The sequence below is a fragment of the Aedes albopictus genome, chromosome 3 (genome assembly GCF_035046485.1).
Source record: "Aedes albopictus strain Foshan chromosome 3, AalbF5, whole genome shotgun sequence".
Classification (NCBI taxonomy): domain Eukaryota; kingdom Metazoa; phylum Arthropoda; class Insecta; order Diptera; family Culicidae; genus Aedes; species Aedes albopictus.
The window spans coordinates 356,914,167-356,936,826 of NC_085138.1; the positions used below are offsets into that span (position 1 = coordinate 356,914,167).

The window sequence follows — 22,660 nt, forward strand, 5'->3', positions numbered from 1 at the left end:
ACTCACGGGAGAGTTATTAGTATGCAGATATTATCATCAAACCTTTCCGCTTGGTCGTTATACTGTACTATTTGCGGTCACAATACTTACTCTTCCATCAGAGATTTTTCCCACTTTTTAGGAAGGGCTGTTCTTTCGAGGTAAATGCATAGATCATAATTTAACCATTCAACTAGGCTGCCTAGTAAACCTCCTTAGCATTAAAATCATTATAACTCATTCGCCTTAGTGGCATTTGAGGCCTGATATCCTTCGGCATAATGACACAGTACTAACGGGAACGACATTTCGGCAAATGCCACTCCGGGGAATAGTATTCCGGAAAATATAATACCTTGTGTAATACCATCTTTTAAATCATTAAACCCTCAGCTCAGATTCTATAGAGTTCATTATTATGCATATTTCAAGTTTTGGAATTTGCCATGTTTTCAGCCTTTTGTTATTTCAGCCTTTTGTAATTTCAGCCTTTTGTTACATATCCATAGTTTCAGCCTTTTGTATTCAGCCTTATGTGCATTCAGCCTTTAGAAATTCAGCCTTATGTTACCATCCCACTGAAATCATTAGATGATGAGAAATAATCACAGTCTACTGAGTAGTCCACTCAGTATTTTTAAAGTGAGGTTTCCGAAACTGTGTAGACGAAGCTTCAGACTTAGACTAGACTAGACTAGACTAGACTAGACTAGACTAGACTAGACTAGACTAGACTAGACTAGACTAGACTAGACTAGACTAGACTAGACTAGACTAGACTAGACTAGACTAGACTAGACTAGACTAGACTAGACTAGACTAGACTAGACTAGACTAGACTAGACTAGACTAGACTAGACTAGACTAGACTAGACTAGACTAGACTAGACTAGACTAGACTAGACTAGACTAGACTAGACTAGACTAGACTAGACTAGACTAGACTAGACTAGACTAGACTAGACTAGACTAGACTAGACTAGACTAGACTAGACTAGACTAGACTAGACTAGACTAGACTAGACTAGACTAGACTAGACTAGACTAGACTAGACTAGACTAGACTAGACTAGACTAGACTAGACTAGACTAGACTAGACTAGACTAGACTAGACTAGACTAGACTAGACTAGACTAGACTAGACTAGACTAGACTAGACTAGACTAGACTAGACTAGACTAGACTAGACTAGACTAGACTAGACTAGACTAGACTAGACTAGACTAGACTAGACTAGACTAGACTAGACTAGACTAGACTAGACTAGACTAGACTAGACTAGACTAGACTAGACTAGACTAGACTAGACTAGACTAGACTAGACTAGACTAGACTAGACTAGACTAGACTAGACTAGACTAGACTAGACTAGACTAGACTAGACTAGACTAGACTAGACTAGACTAGACTAGACTAGACTAGACTAGACTAGACTAGACTAGACTAGACTAGACTAGACTAGACTAGACTAGACTAGACTAGACTAGACTAGACTAGACTAGACTAGACTAGACTAGACTAGACTAGACTAGACTAGACTAGACTAGACTAGACTAGACTAGACTAGACTAGACTAGACTAGACTAGACTAGACTAGACTAGACTAGACTAGACTAGACTAGACTAGACTAGACTAGACTAGACTAGACTAGACTAGACTAGACTAGACTAGACTAGACTAGACTAGACTAGACTAGACTAGACTAGACTAGACTAGACTAGACTAGACTAGACTAGACTAGACTAGACTAGACTAGACTAGACTAGACTAGCACTACAACGTACTGCAGAACGATAAGGAGGTGGATGAAACGAAGTACATCCCCACGCCGTATGTACCATGTCTGAGTGAGAAGTTGCAGAAAATCCTCAAAGAACACGGCATAACACTGGCGGTGAAAGCAAAATCTAAATTGAAAAATGAGATTTTTGCTAAACTGAAGGACCCGATCCCACCAGGACAACATAAAAATGTGGTGTACTCGGTACCGTGTGGAACAGGGGATGGAAAGGTGTACATCGGACAGACGGGAAGAAAACTGGACACGAGAATCAACGAACACAAAAATGACGTGAAACGGAAAGACAACAGGACTGGATTGACGCACCACACACTATGCGACGGCCATGTGTTCAATTTTGACGAGACGAAAATAATTGAACGCATCGCCGACCAGGAGAGCAGAGTCGTCGCGGAGACATTCCACATCAAGCTGGCAGGGGAAACTAATACAGTGAACCTCCAGCGTGAATGTGGATTGTTCAACACGAACTACAATGCGTTAGTGTTTAAGCTACGACAAGTGACGAACAACGATAGACGACGAAGAGGAAACGAGAGAGGACGCGCACCACAACCGCATAGTACCCTACTAGACAGTGGTACGTGATCTCCCAGCTGGATAGGAGGTAGCATCAGCTGCGGCGATCAAATTGTGAGTTGTGGGGGGAAAAAAAAATGAAAATGTATAAATCTTGTTTAATGTTAATTTTTTTGTAATAAACTTGTAGGCGTCTGAAGATGGCTGAAAAGTGATTAGGCCGAAACGTCACGCAAAAAACGATATTGTTTTACTCGTTCACCGATAAATATCAATAAAATAGATATATACTAGTTAACGGTGATTAAACCCAACAAGTAGACTAGACTAGACTAGACTAGACTAGACTAGACTAGACTAGACTAGACTAGACTAGACTAGACTAGACTAGACTAGACTAGACTAGACTAGACTAGACTAGACTAGACTAGACTAGACTAGACTAGACTAGACTAGACTAGACTAGACTAGACTAGACTAGACTAGACTAGACTAGACTAGACTAGACTAGACTAGACTAGACTAGACTAGACTAGACTAGACTAGACTAGACTAGACTAGACTAGACTAGACTAGACTAGACTAGACTAGACTAGACTAGACTAGACTAGACTAGACTAGACTAGACTAGACTAGACTAGACTAGACTAGACTAGACTAGACTAGACTAGACTAGACTAGACTAGACTAGACTAGACTTTTTTTAGAATTTTAGATGTATTTCCTCTGTTGCATAAATACGACTGAATCGGTAGCACCTTGTGACTTTCGAGATTAATTTGACCCTATTTGATTATAGACTAGACTAGACTAGACTAGAGAAAAATCGAGATGAAAGAGGAAACAAGTGCCCCTCTTGCATCCATCGCTTTCTCGTGTTTACTTAGGAGAGTGAGTAAGAAAAAAAAGAAGCTGGGGTTATGCGTTTCATAGGGGCCATTCATAAACCACGTAGACTTTTTGGGGGGAGGGGGGTCTGGCCAAAGTCTACGCTCCATACAAATTTCAAAATTTTTGTATGAACAAAAGTGTACGAGGGGGGAGGGGGGGTCTGAGATTGCCAAATTTTGGTCTACGTGGTTTATGAACAGCCCCTTACTAATCATATAGGATATGAGCTCTCTTATTAATGATTATCCTTTAGTGGTTGATCGTGCGCGACGTATCAAATTTCAAAGCGGTAAAATTTTAGAAGGGGGTTTCCACAGTCACCGAATTCCAGCCGTGAATTGTTGTGGGGGAAAATGCAATCCGCTGGACAACTTTTACGCAACAGAACACACTGGACAAAGAGTCTGTGATAATTGATTCTCTGAGGAAGGTCCCACATGTGACCGAAACGTCGGACAAGATTAAATAGCAGGATTGGAATTTCGTCAAGACTGAAATGGCCATTTTCTAGCTAATTTTCATCACAGTTCAAATCAAAAACTGGTCAGCAGCTGATGCAGAATGATGTCAAATGACCAGAAATAAAAAAAAAGAAGAAAACACTTTCCTTTACCAGCCGCTTTGGTGTTTTTGAGCTCGCGGGTGACACCCTTAATCCTTGGTTGTCGATTTTATTTGATTCGAATTCCAACCTTATTGATTATTCTCCCCTTGACATCACCTGGAATTGAATAATCACGCTTCCACAGGTTGCTATCAAAACTGACCATGACACACTTCCATGTTTTCATCTCCTTAATCCCCAGCATACATTGTCTTTTCGGGGGGCTTCGTTGAAACTGAACTGGTAGTCTCCACCCCACCGTCGTCGGTGGTGACGACGTACCTACCTATCACTGTTCAAAGGTTGAGCCAAATCAATCGCGTTGACGAGAAGTTACATTCCAGATAAGCAAACAACAACGGCTTCCCACTTTTTTTTTTGCTCCCTGGCGATAAGCGCCAGTTGGTTTTGTGACCTATTAGGTACCTGATGATGTTGGCTAAAAGTAATAATGGCTGGATGACTGCAATGCAATGAAGAATGTCAATCAAAAACGTTTTCGCGCCAATTGTGCGTCACGACGAAGGTCTTTGTAGCGAAAATCGTTCGATTCGATAAAAGAGTGGAATTTAGCTGGTGATAATTGATCGGTTTGATGTGATGGAACAAAGGAGAGGATAAATACTATGAAGTACTGGAGCATGTCATGCGATATAAGTATGAGACTGTTTTCAGTAGTTAGATTTTTTTTGTATTTTGTACTGAACTCATCAAGATGGGCCCAGAAAAGTTGGCCACCTGTCTGCATCGGCTGATAGTCAGGATCTGGGAAACCGAACAGCTACCGGAGGAGTGGAAGGAAGGGGTAATCTGCCCCATTCACAAGAAAGGCGACCATTTGGAATGTGCGAACTTCAGGGCGATCACTATTTTAAATGCTGCCTACAAAGTGCTATCCCAGATCATCTTCCGTCGTCTGTCACCTAAAACAAATGAGTTCGTGGGAAGTTATCAAGCCGGCTTCATCGACGGCCGGTCGACAACGGACCAGATCTTGACTGTACGGCAAATCCTCCAGAAATGCCGTGAATACCAAGTACCAACGCATCACCTGTTCATCGACTTCAAAGCGGCATACGACAGTATCGACCGCGCAGAGCTATGGAGAATCATGGACGAAAACGGCTTTCCTGGGAAGCTGACTAGACTGATTAAAGCAACGATGGACGGTGTGCAAAACTGCGTAAGAGTTTCGTGTGAACTATCCGGTTCATTCGAATCTCGCCGGGGACTGTGACAAGGTGATGGACTCTTACGCCTACTCTTCAACATCGCTCTGGAAGGTGTGATGCGACGAGCCGGGCTCAACAGCCGGGGAACGATTTTCACAAAATCCGGACAATTTGTGTGCTTTGCGGACGACATGGACATTATTGCCAGAACATTTGGAACGGTGGCAGAGCTGTACACCCGCCTGAAACCTGAAGCAGCAAAGGTCGGACTGGTGGTGAATGCCTCAAAAACAAAGTACATGCTGGTAGGCGGAACCGAAAACGACCGGATCCGTCTGGGTAGTAATGTTACGATAGACGGGGATACTTTCGAGGTGGTGGAGGAATTCATCTACCTCGGATCCTTACTGACGGCTGACAACAACGTGAGCCGTGAAATTCGGAAGCGCATCATCAGCGGAAGTCGGGCCTACTACGGGCTCCAAAAGAAACTGCGGTCGAAAAAGATTCACCCACGCACCAAATGCACCATGTACAAAACGCTAATAAGACCGGTAATCCTCTACGGGCACGAGACATGGACCATGCTCGAGGAGGATCTACAAGTACTCGGAGTTTTCGAGCGACGCGTGCTGAGGACGATCTTCGGCGGTGTGCAGGAGAACGGTGTGTGGCGGAGAAGAATGAACCACGAGCTCGCTGCACTGTACGGCGAACCCAGCATCCAGAAGGTGACCAAAGCCGGAAGGATACGGTTGGCAGGGCATGTTTCAAGAATGCCGGACAACGACCCTGCAAAGCTGGTGTTTGCAACTGATCCGGTTGTCACAAGAAGGCGTGGAGCGCAGAGAGCACGATGGGCGGACCAGGTGGAGCGTGACTTGGCGAGCATCGGGCGCGACCGAGGATGGAGAGCGGCATCCACGAACCGTGTGTTATGGAGAAATATTGTTGATTCAGTTTTATCTTGAATTTGATGTAATACTAAATAAATGAAAAATGAACTGAACAAAAAAAATACTTAAAGCAATTATTACTGAATACATTTCACATAATTCGAAAAGATTTGAATTCTCTACGTTGAGTTCCAACACATTTTCTTGTAACTAACCTAGGATGAGTATAATGAGCTTAAATTCAGTTGAATGCAGATTGATCAGTACCATAAATCACGAAGAGCCAACAATGATTGTCAGTGGTACCAACTCATGACCGACGATAACCTCGCTGTACCAGCTCATTGTTGATGTCGAACACTCATTCGGAATGATTATGGACGAACGACGCTTAATTCGTTCGTTGACTTTTATTTTGAATTTCATTTTGTTCCTAGATTGTGGACGATCGTCACACGATGCACGCTGTTCGGGACAGGTTAAAATGTAAACTATTGTAATTTATTACCGGTAGGTAAGGGTGAATTTTTAAAAGCTACTCACCACTTCGATACTGCCCTCTACAATGAGCTAGGCAGGAATTCGACCGGTTTGAGCCGGCTTCCCTTCGCTCACAGATCAGCGATAGTAATGCGCCACAAGACCGTCCCAATTAACTGCACTCGTGCCATTTCCCTATCAACGAATCAAAACGTGTCAATCCCGGTGATAATTATCTCGGTAATCTTAGGCAATGACTCAAGTAAATCACCCGATTGCCACTCACACCACATACCTAGGTATAACCGGGACTGTTCTCTCCAGAGATTATAAACGGCGGTGGCAGATGGAATTGTCACACTTTACTCGAGTAATCTCGTGGCAAATATGATGCGATAGCGCATGGCTGCCATTCATCATACCTTACCGGTCCGGAGTGGTACTAACTGCACGCATCTTATCTGTCTTGTCTTAACAAACGTGAAGTGAATGGGTCAAGTTAATCTTGGAAGTCACAAGGTGCTACCGATTCAGTCGTATTTACGCAACAGAAGAAATACATCTAAAATTGCACTTTTGTGGAGCTATTTTTGCACACAAACCTACTGCGGCCGCAGCTCTATAACTCGCCGGGATCGGGAGCTAGAGCTAATTGCGTCGAGATGACGTTTGCTGTCAAATTAGAATCACTTCTCATTATACCTACTGAACAAGTACGCAGAGGTCACTTCAGTGAGATTCACCACAAGATTGGAGTGATTTTCTAAGGTGATTTTACGATTCGGTTCTTTCCTCAGTGATCGGAACACCGTTCCGTTGGAGTCGTGCAAACCCGACGAAGCATTTTCAGATTAATGCAATATGTTGATGATGATCTGTAGCTATGTTTCTGGGGAACTCAACGTAGTCGTTACTACGCTAGACAAGATTCTAGCTGGTCTGTTTGTCTTATCGATTGATAGTTCCGGTTCTGTTAATCGATTAACACATGCAGGTTATTCAAATCAATTGTCGTTGTGACAAAGATATTAGATATAAAACGAGTGTTCTAGTGTCTCGCATCTCCGTAATACGTATCTGTTTACTTTTCGAGAAGCGGTTAAAAACGTTTTGCGTGGATATAATTTCCGTTTTCTATGACTGTCTGTGCGTGAGATGAGCGCTTGAAATAATTGTAACCCCAATTATCAACGGAAGCGATGAGCGACACGTCATTAGAAGAATGCTGAGCATTTCAGTAATAAATATATGTTCAGCAGCAGCAGTTGTTACTTCGAATAGCAGACTTTTGGGAAAAGATATCATGCACTGCGCCCAATAATCTGAACTTTTGTGGCAAGTTTTGCTGTTCGCATCTTGCAAACTTACTCCCTGTATCAAGTAATTACTTGATTATAATTATTATAACCAGTATATAACCTGAAAGAACTACAATTTCCTTAAGATTGCAAAATTGTTCCCGAATTTACTTACCTTACCGATCAGACTTAGGCCGGCGTGGCCTCTGCTGTCCATAGTAGCCGCCTCCATTCCACTCGGTCCATGGCTGTTTGTCTCCAGTTTCGCACTCTGCGTAGGGTCCGCAGATCGTCCTCCACCTTATCGACCCACCTAGCTCGCTGCGCACCACGTCTTCTTGTACCGGGCGGATAACTCTCGCGAACCCTTTTAGTCGGGTTGCTATCCGACATCCTGATCAAGTGACCCGCCCACCGTAACATCCCGATTTTCACAGTTCTCTCAGCTGCTGATGCAGCTCGTGGTTCATTCGCCTTCTCCAAGCCCCGTCTTCCATCTGCACTGCGCCGTAGATGGTACGCAACACCTTCCGTTCGAAAACTCCAAGGGCGCGTTGGTCCTCTGCACGTAGGGTCCATGTTTCGTGCCCATAGAGGACGACCGGTCTAATCAACGTTTTGTAGATGGTTAACTTCGTGTTACGGCGAACTTTATTCGATCGTAGAGTTCTGCGGAGTCCAAAGTAGGCACGATTTCCTGCCGCAATGCGGTGTCGTTGTCGGCGGTCACCAGTGAGCCCAAGTACACGAATTCTTCAACCGCCGTCGATATAAATTCGGAGTGGCGGGTGCGATGATTCCTCCCTGGAGCCCTTTGCCATTTTGTGCTTTGTCTTCGACACATTAATGACTAATCCGATTCGCCTGGCTTCACTCTTTAGTCGGATGTACGTTTCCGCCATCGTCTCAAATTTACAAGCAATAATATCAATATCATCAGCGAAACCAAACGGCTGAACGGACTTCGTGAAAGTCGTACCACTCGTGTTTATCCCCGCTCTCCTTATTTCACCTTCTAACGCAATGTTGAACATCAAGCACGAAAGACCATCACCTTGCCGTGACCCTCTGCGAGATTCGAAGGGACTCGAGAGTGCCCCTGATACTCGAACTACGCACATCACTCGATTATCCATCGTATCAGTTTATCCGGGAATCCGTATTCATGCATAATCTGCCATAGCTGTTCTCGATCGATTGTATCATACGCCGATTTGAAATCGATGAACAAGTGATGTGTGGACACGTTGTATTCGCGGCATTTCTGCAACACCTGGCGGATGGCGAACATCTGGTCCGTTGTAGCGCGTTCACCCATAAATCCAGCCTGATATTGACCCACGAACTCTCTTGCAATCGGTGATAGACGGCGGCACATTTTTTTTTTGCATTAAAGAGACTTTACCCTATAAGGGCATTCGTCTCTGGAATAATTTATTTCGAATTTAGAACCAAATCACATTTTCTCAAACTCTCTTTATTTCTAGCAAAAATTCTGTCCAGCTTCTTATTTTGAATTGTGTACCATTCGTCGTTCGTCATCTTGTTATCCGCTTCGGGCTCTGCTGTTGTAATTTCCATTTCTGTTACTCCGCTCAATTGGGTATCCGAACTCTGATCACGCTTTCTTTTTGTTTCTCGTATTGCTTCCTTTCCATTGTCAGCCTGTTTGTTGTTGTCGATGGCAGGTGGTGGCAACTGGGTTTTTTGGAGTTACGGCGGTCCAGTTTCGATATGTTGATGTTGGTTTGATGCTTTTGTGGCTTCCGAACACTTGACGTTAGGATGCGCAAGTTTATTGCAATGTTGACAGGTGACAGGCTGATTTCGGTACGTCACACTAGTCATTTGATCTTTGATTCGAACGTATGACGGAATGTGCTGCTTCAATTCAATGCGCACAACTCGAACACCATTTGGTGTACCCGGGAAATACTTTTTCCAAACCTCTCGTACCACTGATTTGACTTTACCATACTGGGCCATATGCTCCGCGACGTCTACGTTGGGAATATCTGGCGGCAAATCGTGGACTCTGATATTGATGGCAGAGTCTTCCATGAAAACGGGGATGAAGAACTTTTTGCTATCCATTATCATTGAATGTTTCAAATGATGTGAAGTGGCCAGATTTTCTGCCACCTCCAAGTTACAAAACTCAATAAGAGCTTGCTTGCGGATGCTGTGTAGTTGAAGCACTTTCACTGTCGTCATGTCCAGTTTGATTTCCTGTTGCAGAAATTTTTGCACGGCGGCAGTATTCGGTCGAGCTGGCAATACGCTGGCAATAGCGTATTTTGGCGTGTACCTCCCTTTGTTGAAATTACAATAGAAAGCTGTAGCACGGATAGCAATCAGAAAGTGAACCGATGCGGTTGAGAGCTGGCTGACAACTGGCACAAAATTTGAGGGAGTATCTTATAGGTAGGGCTCAGTATTGTGATCGCGCGGTAGTTCCCGCAATCCAACTTGTCGCCCTTTTTGTAGATGGGACACGATACCTTCCATCCATTCCTCCGGTAATACTTCTTCCTCCCAAATCTTGGTAATAACCCAGTGTAGTGCTCTCACCAGTGGTTCTCCACCGTATTTTAGAAGCTTGCTTGATAGTTGATCTGCTCCCGCGGTTTTGTTGTTTTTCAACCGGTCAACCTCCTCCTCCTCTTGGAGGTCGCATCCATTTATTTGTTCAAATCGCGCTCTACCTGATCGTGCACTCAGCATTTTACGCCTTCCTGTGCGATGAACATCAATAGCAACTTTCAAACTTTGCAGGAATATTGTAAGGTATTCTTGCAATATGATCTGCCCACCGTATCCTTCCACCGTCGACTACCTTCTGGATGCAGGGTTCACCGGTTCTTTGCCACACACCGTTCTTCTGCACACCATCGAAGATCGTCCTTAGTATGCTTCGCTTGAATACTCTGAGTACTTGCAAGTCCTTCTCTCGATCGTATTCCATGTCTCGCGTCCGGAAAGGTCCACTGGTCTAATAAGCATTTTATTCATGGTGTATTGGATGCCGGGGTGAATCTTTCTAAACCGCAGCTTCTTCTGGAGCCCGTAGTTGGCACAACATCCACTGATGATGCGCCTTTAGAATTCACGACTCACATTGTTGTCAGCCGTCAGTTCTTCTTCTTCTTCTTTGTGGATCTACGTTCCCACTGAAACATGGCCTGCCTCTCTTTAACTTAGTGTTCTTTGAGCACTTCAACAGTTATTAATTGAAAGGCTTCCTCTGCCTGCCATTGCATGAATTTGTATATTGTGATACACTATGCCCAGGAAAGCCACGAAAAGTTCCCGACCCGAATGGAAATCAAATACGCCATCTCCGGATTGGCGATCCATAGCCTAACCCTTAGGCTAACTAGAGACCCAGTTAGTCCAGTCAGCCGTCAGTAAGGATTCGAAATAGGTGAATTCTTCCACCAACTCGAAGGTATCCCCGACATTACTATCTTAATGAATCCGATAGTGTTCGATTCCGCCTACCAGCATGTACTTTATTTTAGACGCATTCACCACCAGTCTGACCTTTGTTTCTTCACTTTTCTTACAGGGATAGATTCACATATTTCTCTAGTTATTCCTACTGAATTTCTAAACAGATTCAGAAATCCTTCAGTGGCTTCGTCAGAAATTCTTCATGACATTCCTCCATAAATTTCGAAGGGTTCCTTGAAGGAGTCTCCTTTGTTTTTTTTTTTCGATAGTGCTCCACGGATTCCTTCTGAAACAACTTCAGGAATTTGGTCTTAAAATCTCTACCAAGGTTCCCTTCGGAAACTCCTCCAGCGGTTTCTTCAGAAATTTTTCCATAGCTTCTTTCAGACACTTCTTTACCATTTTTTCCAGAAATTTCTCAAAGTTTTTTTAGAAGATTTCGATGAATTCATTATGAAAATTCGCCATGAATTAATGAAGAAACCTTCTTCTTCTTCTTCTTCTTCTTTATGGCTCTACGTCTCCACTGAGACTTGGCCTGCCTCTCTCCAACTTAGTTTTCTTTGAGCACTTCCACAGTTATTAATTGGAGGGCTTTCTTTGCCAGCCATTGCATGAATTAGTATATTGTGTGGCAAGCACAATGATATACTATGCCCAGGGAGTCGAGAAATTTTTCCTGACTGGAACGGGAATCGAACCCGCCGTCTCCGGATTGGCGATCCATAGCCTTAACCACTAGGCTAACTGGAGACCCTAGGGACGCGTTTAAAAACTTTTTCAAAATTTCTCTGCGGATGAAAGCAAAATTTCAAACAGAGGTTCCTTAAGAATCTTTTTCATAAATTTTTCCAGTGGTTTCTTTAGAAAATCTTCTAGAAATTGCTTCAGAAATTCGTAAAGATACTTCTTCAAAAAGTTCTTCCCAGAATTTTTCTAGAATGGTTCTAGGGATTCCATTGAATATTCTAGCATTTCTTTCAATAATGCAGGCAGGATTTTTTTCAGAGATTTTTTATGGATTCTCTCCAGATATTCCTCCATTTTTTCCCCAGATTTCTCCGACATTTCCTCTAAGCATAACTTTGAGAATATTTCCACAAATTCTTTAGGAACTTTATTCAGAAATTCCTTTAGAATTAATGGATCTCTACAGCAACTTATCAAGGCGTTTCTTCAGATATTCTTACTCTTTCAGAATTACCTTCACAGATTGCTTTAGGAATTCTTTTAGAAAATCCTTCAAGATTTTTTCGAAGGACTTTTCAGAAATTTTCTTTAAATAAATCCTCAATGATCTTTTCTAGGAACTCCACGAAGGGTTTCCTGAAAAGTTTCTCTAGGAAGTTTTCGCAAATTGCTCCTTGTATTTTTTTCACTATTTCCTTGAGCTTTCTTCAGACATTCCTTTGGAAATTTATTCTAGAGCACTTCCTGAGGTCTCCACGGGTCTCATAGCATTCTTTGAAAATCTTACAGGGATTTCTTCGGAAATTCCAGAAGCAGCTTCTTCAGAAAGGACTTCGTTTTAGAAGTTGCTCCTGCGGCTCCGCCAGAAATATCTCTTTCAGAGATCTCCTGCAGGATTTTTTTCAGATAATTCCTCGCGATTTTTTATCAGAAGTTCTTCCATAAATTACACTAAAAATACTTGAAGAATTTTTGAAAGAATTCCTGAAGAGTTTCTAAAAAAATCCCCGGAGGACCTCCTAGTGATAACTAGTGATAAAAATCCCCTAAATATTACTAGTAAATTTCCTAGTGACAACTAGGAAAATTCCTAGAACAAATTCTTGAGAATTTTCTAAAGTGATTCCTTATCAAACATATTTGAAGTTATCTGTGGAGCGAATCTTGACATTCGATGAATGGCTGGAAGAATATCTGATCAAAGTCCTTATGATACCTCCCTAATTTTTTAGAGAAAAACAATCATGAGAAACTTCTGAAGAAACTCTGGAATTGATTCCAAAGATAAATTGCTTGATATATTTCTGGAGGGATTGTTGAATAAATCCGTAAAGGAATTTCTAACCAAATCTCTTGAAAAGTATCTGCAGAAATTGCAGACAAAGATACTAGTGGAATACTTGAAGAAATTTCTCATAAAATAACTGAGGGACCCCTGAAGGATTTCTGAAGGAATCCTTGGAAGAGCTGCTGGAGATATGGCTGAAACTGAATTTCTTATACAAGGGAAAGAAAGTCCCCAAAGTACCACCAGAATAAATTTCTGGAAAGAAAGATCTCTTAAAAGAATCTTTGCATACTTGGAAGAATAAGAGAACCTCATGCAGGTATTCAAAGACGAATTCATTAAAAAAGTTCCGTGGGAAATGCCAGAGAAAAGTTTCTGGAGTAGTTTTCACAGAAATTGGTAAGTGAATTAATGGTGAAATTCAAGAAGTTTCGGTGGAAAAAAATGTTCTGAGAGAATCCCTGAAGAAAGGTTTGAATAAATCATAGGCAATCCTTGGAGAAACTTTTGAAGAAACCCCTGGAGGAACTTCCGGAAGCATATCTTGGGAACTTTCTAGAGAAATGCCTAAATAAAAACTTAGAAGTATCCCTGAATAAATGGAGTAATACCTAAAAAAACAACTTTTGGAGAAACTGCAACAATTAATTCTGAAAATAAGCCAGAAAAAAATGAAATTAATAAAGAAAAACTCTAGAGGAATTTCTGAAAAAGCCCCTTAAAGTACTCCGAATCTATGTTAAAGAAATTTCTCCTCAATTTTGAGGAAATCTTTGGAAGAATTCCTGGAGAAATCACTGGTGAAATTCCAGTACAATTTTTTCGAGAAATTTCTTGAAGTACTCTTGGTGAAACAAAAAAAAAACTCCTGGAAATACTTACAGGAACACATGCGCGATCTTCTGTAGCATCCCTTGAAGGAATTTTCTGGAGAATCTCTAAAGAATCGCAAGAGGTATTTTTGAAGGAATTTTGAAAGATAAAACCGTGGACTTATTTCAAGATGAATCTTTTGAGAAACTCATGACGAAGATCCATGACGATTCCATAAGGAAAATACTTGAGAATTTTTCAAAGATATACGTGAGCAGGGATGCATTCCAATGGAAACAAGAAGAATTTTTAGAGAATTTATCGCTAAAATCCTGAAATCTAGGAAAACCTGCGAGAATGCGAGAATGCGTCTTTATCATCATCACTGCTTCCGGAGTATGGTCTGTGTGCGTTGATTATGCGGAAGTTGAAGAATCGGACCTTGCTCCTCAATCTGCACATTCTTTCGTCGATCGGCTACCAAACGATCACGCGCCTCTGCATTTCACCCATCACGATGAAAGCTGTTCCCAGTTCGCGTGTGTTGCCGCAGGCCTGGTAGATGGTACCTCTGAACATTCGAACCATCCTATCGTACACACCACCTACAGCGCTACGATGCCGAACCCGCAGTCCTTCAGTAGATCGGCGAGTATGCGGGTGCTCCCAATGAAGAGATCAGCAGTTCCACGTACCGAGTTTCCAATCGCAAGTCCTTTTTGTTCACTGGGGTCTATGCCGTTTGTCTCGGCTCGTATTAATCTGTTGCTGATTTTCCGCAACATTTTTTTTAAGACTGAGTCGTAGACTGACAGCAACCCCCTACCTTTTCGAGGACCATAGTGCACAGATGAGCTAAGAGTCCTTCCCTGGCACTCAGACGTTGATTAGCCGCCCCTTACATGGAGATCAGACGCTGTTGTGAGCCGCTCCTCCTGTAGAACAGACGCTCAGGTTTGCAGGAGTAAACCCCTCTTTTCCTGTCAGCCTACGACCAAAGTTCCCACCGGGTTTGGTTACCAGGTCTTCCCTAAGGTTCAAACCGACGCGACAATGGAAAGTTCAGCGTTCAGTTGAACGGCCTCCGAGTTATTGACTTCATTGTCTCTTCCACCATAGCCTACGATATTGTAAATCAACCACGCTCTGATTGATGAACTTCCTGGTAATAGTGCAACTGCGCCCAAAACCTCCAACTCTGCCAATGCTTCGAAAAATCAGCCGAATCGTAACGTGTCGTATAGTAGAGATGCTCAATATTTAATGCTCCTCGAAACTGAGAAATTACCATCCCACACATACGACGCCGACGGCCACCTCGGAAGACCTAGAATAACTGAAACAACAAGATATTGTCATTGCACCCATCTCGAGGTCGATGTTACCCCTCAGGAGAACTACTAGACTACAGTCGAAGCAGACATAAAGATGCTGTCGAGGATACCGTTGGGTACGTGAAATGCTGTGCCGTTCTCAAGAAACACGGAAGCTCATCCAGAAGCTCCATGCTCCACGCACAATGGCTTTGTATCGCAAGAACAGGAGCCTTTGGAACGGACGGACATGAGATGATTGAAAGGTGGAAGCAGTATTTCGATGAGCAGCGGAGAAAACGCCTACATAGGTATAGCAGAATACAGGCTAACTTTAAGAATACCGTCCAGGCCAAATTCAAGGAAGCAACTAATAAGGATGGTTGTGCACCTGAAATCATCAAGATTTTCCCGAGATAATCTTCGTGATACTTGCGAATGTAACGTGGGTCGGTCGTGTCGACATTTGATAGACACATCATCAAGCCTCATTTATTGGCGTGAGGTTGCCCTTAATTGTGTTATCTCATTATTATTATAGAAAAGAAAATGTTTAGAATGCAAGTGTGTTTGCTATGACATGCGCATTCTCAGATAATGGAACTAATCTAGAATATTAAAAATACTGGCTACCGTTTTCATAAGGATTCTTTCTTCAAATAGCAACCCAACTACTGGAAAACAAATCCCAACGGATGGCTGTCATAAAATTCAAATCTCGGCAACAGCCACCCATAAAGTAACAATCGCAATCATCTTTTACGACTCTACGGTAACCAAAGCCAAACAAATTTTATGGTGTCAATAATACGGTTATCATTCAAGTTGTTCCGAAGAGCGCTTTTTTTTTTGTAATTCTGAAATTTTTCAACCTCTGCTGAGTCGGAGACCGACTTTGGCGTTATCAGTTAAGGCGTCGTAGTCTCTGATCAACGTGAGGCGTCACGGCTCTAGACTAGAGGAGCAATGACGGAAAGATTCATGCAAAAAAAAAAACGAAATCTGGTGTTATTTGATGATGTCGTAACATCGCTAGGTATGCAGATAGTCATAGCTATGGCGAGGCATCGCTCAATCGGAGTAATCAGGCGGCCTTGATTGAACAGCATATCGTGTGGTGAGTTCAGGGCTGTTATCAGTCATCGCCTGGTGCCACCACTTCAGGCGCTCCTACTTTCAATTAGACTATCACAGTTTTTTAGAAAATGTATTCACGGTTGATCACTTAGTTGCGTACACATTGACTCTGATAGTTGCAACGAGTAGCGAACCCCATTCCACTTCAAATAATCCATCCGCGGCATAAGGCATTTGATAAGAGCCTGCAACTGATAAGTTTGTTTTTCACCGTTACGCCGTTCCGAGCCTGTAGTATTCGGGATGGCGTAACAACTATCGTGCGACCCGTTGTTTTGATTACCATCGTCGTCTTCATCCACCGGAGTCAGTGTTCTTAGCTGGCTGAGGAAGATGATACGCGCTAACAACCGGGTCACACCGACGGTGACCTGCGATGGAGCATACAAGACGTTCAACGGATCCGCTTCTAGCAGATTCTAAGTTTAGAATTTCTTCTTCTGTTCACTTGCAGAGCAATACGATGAAGAAGGCAACGCTCGACACCATATCGATCCTGCTGGCAGAGCTCGTGGGAACCGCTCTGCTGGTACTGCTAGGATGCATGGGCTGCGTTGGAGTTCTGGGTCACACGCCTTCCCACTTCGAGCTATGCATCAACTTCGGCCTGGTGGTCATGATTCTGGTCCAGGTGTTCGGGTGCGTGTCCGGATGCCACATCAATCCCGCCGTAACAGCCGCTGCCTGGGTTTACGAAATGGTGTCTACTAAGGTATTGTTGACCTTCCGAAATCCGTCGGTTACAACCTTAACAACTCTCAACGTATTCTTTCAGTTGGCCCTTGGGTACGTCGCAGCCCAGTGCATCGGAGCCTTCATGGGCTTCGGTATGCTCAAGATGCTGACCCCGTCGGAAGCGTTCACGGGAGCTCTGGAGAAGGGAGCTGGATTCTGCGTCACCCAACCCAATGCTGGAATCTCGATTGCCCAAGCCGTAGGAATTGAGTTCCTCGCCACCGGTGTCCTCGTTCTGGTTTGCTGCGGAGTGTGGGATCCTCGCAACTCCAAAATGCACGATTCGGTCCCACTGAAGTTCGGTTTCACCATCGGATGCTTGGCTGTCGCTGCCGTAAGGACACTGGTGTAACCAATCTGTTGAAAATCGATCTAATTATTCTTTCAAATTCTAGGGTCCCTACACCGGAGCCAGCATGAACCCGGCACGATCCTTGGGACCAGTGCTGTGGAACGGTGACTGGACGGCCCACTGGGTCTACTGGGTTGGCCCACTGTCGGCGGCCTTCAGCATTGCCTTCCTGTACAAGACGGTGTTCAGGCGCGAGGTTCCCGAACCGGAGTACAACCGTGAACTGACCGCTCTCAATACCGAGAAATAGAATTTTGAATGCTCATATCGACGAACTCCCCCATCCCCAACGCAACGCAACGGGGTGAACCGAAGTTAACTCTTCATCAACAGTGCCACTGAAATTAAGGAATGCCAAACTGATAGATGTGAATGTTTTTAAATTTCCCAGTTATGTAGTTTCAGAGAATTTTTGGATTAGTTTAGATAGTAATGATTTAGATTGTAAGGATAAAGAATACGTATGCTGTATGTTGTGTTTAATGAAGAGTTTATGTAAGTCGAACGATGCAGCGAAATAAAGTTTATAGTTTATATAAAAGACAAATTTAGACAGTTTGTTATAATCTTGAACTGACTTTTCGAACCCTCTAAGCAGAATACCCTCTACGAATGAATGTAATCAGTTTCGTACCTTTTAATTCTGCCCTATTTTGCTTATCCTTTGACAGATAAGCGTATTTCGACTACCACTTGCAATCTTCCTCAGTGTCAGTTTGTTATAGTTTTTATATAACACTCACTTAAAAAAAAAAAAAGAACAGAACTAAATCACCAGATTAGGGCTGAAGCTCTCCTAGCTCGGCCATGCCCAACAATCGCCAGATCAAGCTCGCCCAACCTGCCAACCGGATAAGTAGCAAACAAGATTGTTGTCCGGTATTCTAGCGACATGTTCTGCTCATCGTATCCTTACAACTTTGGCTGCCTTCTGAATGCAATAGGATCGCCGTAGAATGGGCATGTTATGGATGACTGTTTCTATCTCCAGCAATGATGCAGCTTCGGTGATGACATGTGTAATTCAACGAACCATTTGTAGATCATGTCCTCCAGATGTTAGTTGCGTGGCTGACACATGGAAAAAGTTTCCGAAGAGCTTGAATCAGCGTTTCAACTGGTCAGCCACATCGGTGAACAACTTGTCTTGCATGGGCATTGTAGCATTATTCTTAGTCCTACAGAGGCAACGAGAGATTATCTTGGATGAGGTGAGTCGGAGTACGCCCACGCTCTTTTGTCCTGTGTACATGAGCGTTAAACATCTCTCTCGAGAGCTGGATTGTGCCGCAGGCTACAGCTTTGGCTCCTCGTGTTTTCGCTCGCTCTGTCGCGGTTTTTGACGTTTCTCCGCTCCCTTATATTCTTCCAGGTGTCATCTGCGATCTACTGCTTTCTCTGAGTGCGCCGGTAGCTATTGAAGCGTTTTCTGATGGCGCTCCATTGATCTTCTACGATGTCATCTTCCGGGATATCCTCGGTATGGTTGTCAAGCTCCTCGACAAGAGACCTATTCGTTACAGCGTCTTCCAGTCTATTTTCTCCACCTGTCGATGGATTAGTAGGTAATGCGCAGCTGGATCTCGGAGTCGATTTGGAGATGGTGGTCGGATGCACTGTCGCGCTCTGGAGGAATTTTCCAACGAATTCCTCTTCAAGGGAGCAATTGCCCGAACTAATCCCTTGAGAAATTCTCCAACTAATAATTCTCACGTATCTATAATGATCGATTTCTCTTGATTGTAACAAGAAAATCAACCGAAAATTATTTACAAGCCAAGTTATTAATCAAAGAGAAAATCTATGCAAAGAAATCGATCATTACAGATATGCCTGTATGCTTTTAAGCGCAAGAGTTTATAAAATTCAGATGGAATATCTGGAAAAAAATCTCTCTTATTATTTTCTGGAGAAATTTTCGGTAGAAACCTTTGAGGAATTCTCAAACGAATTATTGGAAATATCCCGCTAGAATTTCTAGGAGAATTCTCGAAGGATTCCATTAAAAAAAATCTCGGATGAAGCCCTCGAGTTATTTCTCAGTGAACCAAGTATTACATTACATGCAAGTATTAGTCGTCTTTTATCGTAACGCAGCGAGAGATCATCCGAACATGGATTGTATAATCTAAAGAGTAAATCGATGAAGAGATACGCCCGTATGATATTAGGCACGAGATTTAACAAAAACATTATTCCGATATTCCCACCTGAACTTGTGCCGAAGCAAGGACTAAACTATCTGCCGTGGACAAGCGATTACAATCATCTCTACCTTCCCTTTTCTAGCGTTGACGTAGCAGACGCCATTCTTGCCTATTTCCCATTAATTTCTTGTGTAGCTAGCTGCCCATATTCGCATAGTTGACGTAAGCGCCACTGTAGTTTTGAAATTTTAACAATGATTAATGAATAGTTTATGATTTTTTTTTTCACGTTGATATCTAGCTAGTGATTAGATCTTGTGCTCTATTGAATAAAACTAGTCACAATTCAGGCCAAACATTTCAATAGGTCCTATCTGCATTTGAGAGGCTCTCTTTGTTCAATTTCTCTTTCAATTATTGCAATGTAATGGCACACGTTTCAACTATTTTTGCAGTACAAATCAAAAGACGATTGTTTTGACCATCGTTCAATGCAAGGAGACAATCATAATACAAAGAAACAGCTGAGATATTAACGAAAGAGAGGGAAACCAAAGAGAGCCTCTCTTCTGCAGATTGGACCTTTAGACATGTTTGGCCTGAATTATGCACATTTGATAATTATTAGCTTGTGAGTGCTGGTTACGTCAACTATGCGATTATTGGCAGGGGGTGTCGGCTGTCTGGTACTCTGTCCGTTCGTACGTCAACCGCACGCGAGTAGGCCGGAAATAGCCACTCCACTCCGTTTGACACTTTTTAATTTGACCCCCGCTGATACATCTTCTTCTTCTTCTTTCTGGCTCTACGTCCTAACTGGGACTTGGCCTGTCTCGCTTCAACTTAGTGTACTTTGAGCACTTCCACAGTTATTAATTGAAGGGCTTTCTTTACCTGCCATTGCTTGAATTTGTATATTGTGAGGCAAGTACAATGAAACACTATGCCCAGGGAGTCGAGAAAATTTTCCCGAACGGTACGGTAATCGAACCCGCCGTCTCCGGATTGGCGATCCATAGCCTTAACCACTAGGCTAACTGGAGACTCTGATCTGCACATCGTTCAAACTAAAAATGGTTCAAACGTCATTCTGCTCATAGAACGGGGTGAAACGGAACACAGAGTCAAAACAAAACAGCAAAAAGGGTTACCATCAGTGTGTTTTTCGATGCCCACAGGGTTACTAGAAGTTCAAATTAAAAAATGAAGCTCGTTGGTTTGCATGAGGTGTCGTTCAAACCAACGGGGGTAGACGGTACCATTTGTTGGCGGGCAAGGAACAGCATCAGTGGAGCACGGGTAAAATGGCTTGAAGCCCAAAAATATAAAGCGTCGCTTGGACGCTGAGGTCCAAGGACCAAACACAGAATTAAAACAACATACACTAAAACGAGTTCAATTTTATATTACCTTTTTTAAAACAATTAAACGCACAGGGAAAAGAGTATCTGCCTCTGGTGGGAAAGACAAATAACATTAAATTCACCTAAAACAACACAAAATTACTGCACTACATATCTTCGAAACACTACACACCTTTAAAACTAAAAACCTGGCAGAAGGTCGCCGAAGCAAACTTCTGTTCTTCAGCCGACTAAAATTCAAAGTGATGGAGTCAAATCCAATCCTCTAGTCAAGTAAATTTCCTGCTATTGAAACAGTCGTCTATTGAATCTACAAACTATTATTTACAAGTGCGCCAAATTTCAAATCACACATGGCCGCAAAAACTATTTGCGCCATCGAAAAAACCCTATAAGATACGTTACATGAATCGTCATTAGCTTAGCCTAGACACAAACCTTACGTGAAACGGATAATCTCAGATGTTCGAAACGGTTAAACTGAAAGGTAAATTCAATGCATCCAATTCAAATGATATTTTACTTTAAAAGATAAAAACGTCGAAAGCTACAAATAAACTAAAATAATCATGAAAACTAATAGACACATTCTACCGTGACGTTACAACGTTTTGACGCCTGATTTTGATTTTCCTCTATAACTTGTAAATTCGACCGTAAACTTTCAAATATTATTGCATATTCGGATTCCTTGTAAAATTTTCAATAAGTATGATCCGTTAAACAATTAATTATCATCGGAAAAGTATGTTAAAAATGGGAATGAATGGCGTGACGTTACAACGTTGTAACGTCACGCTACTTATTCCTATTTTTGACATACGTTTCCAATGAAAACTGACTGGTCAACAGATTTAACTTATTGGAAATTTTACAAGGAATCCAAATATGCAAAAAACAGTTGAGGGTTTACGATCGAATTTACGAGTTATAGTGAAAAATCTGACCAGAAAGGCGTCAAAACGTTGTAACGTCACGGTAGAATCTCAGTGGCAGAATTGTCAATAACAAAATAAAAAAAAAAAAAACAAACTTGAAGTTAAAAGTCCCAAATATTAAAATGAACCAACAATTCACTTAAACTGAATTCAAACTTTATTTAACTTAAGGGGCCGTCCATATACCACGTGAACAGAAAATTCGTGATTTTTGACCCCTTCCCCCCTCTCCGTGGACAATCGTTGAGTTTTCATTTGGAGAAAAATCCAACTTCGCTAGTCGAAATCTCACACACTGCTTGTATTCGCTTCTATCCGATCTGACTATAAAATACAATCAAATTTTGCCTACCCGCCTTCACTTCAAAAGCAAAGCCACCAATTCTCACCTTGCTACCTCCGTTTTTTATCCACTCTACATTTGTAAAGAAGGGTTCATAAACAGGAGGTAGACAAAATGACCGGGAAAGGCAAAATTTAAACTTAATAAAAAGTTCAACTAGCTGGAACTTTTCGTAGAGGGCATCAGAATATCTCAAATTTTCACTTTTAGATGATGTATTTGAAAATGTTTTATTTATTTTGTATATTAAATTCAATTACATTGTTTATTGACCATCAGAAAAGCCCATGACATCATTGTATATTTAATTTTTCGTGGATCGTGCAACTTCTCGCACTTTCTTCTTGGTGTTCTTCATAAGGTTTTGGACAACCGTTCCGACGATGGTTTCGCTTGTGTTGACCCAGTTTTTCTTGAATTTGATGACGTCCTCTACTCCTCTATC

At 42.4% G+C, this 22,660-nt stretch overlaps 1 protein-coding gene across 2 annotated transcripts in view; it reads left to right on the forward strand.

Moving 5' to 3' along the window:
• LOC115267545 (aquaporin-like) overlaps positions 1–17,974 on the forward strand; it is a 37,289-nt gene extending 19,315 nt beyond the window's left edge. For both annotated transcript variants that reach the window (XM_019704758.3, XM_062855343.1), the window contains exons 2-4: positions 16,791–17,048; positions 17,112–17,405; positions 17,467–17,974. In XM_019704758.3, coding sequence (XP_019560303.2) covers positions 16,800–17,048; positions 17,112–17,405; positions 17,467–17,673 — 750 coding nt within the window. In that variant the 5' untranslated portion in view covers positions 16,791–16,799 and the 3' untranslated portion in view covers positions 17,674–17,974. The remainder of the gene's footprint in view (positions 1–16,790; positions 17,049–17,111; positions 17,406–17,466) is intronic.
• The last annotated feature ends 4,686 nt before the right edge of the window (positions 17,975–22,660 follow it).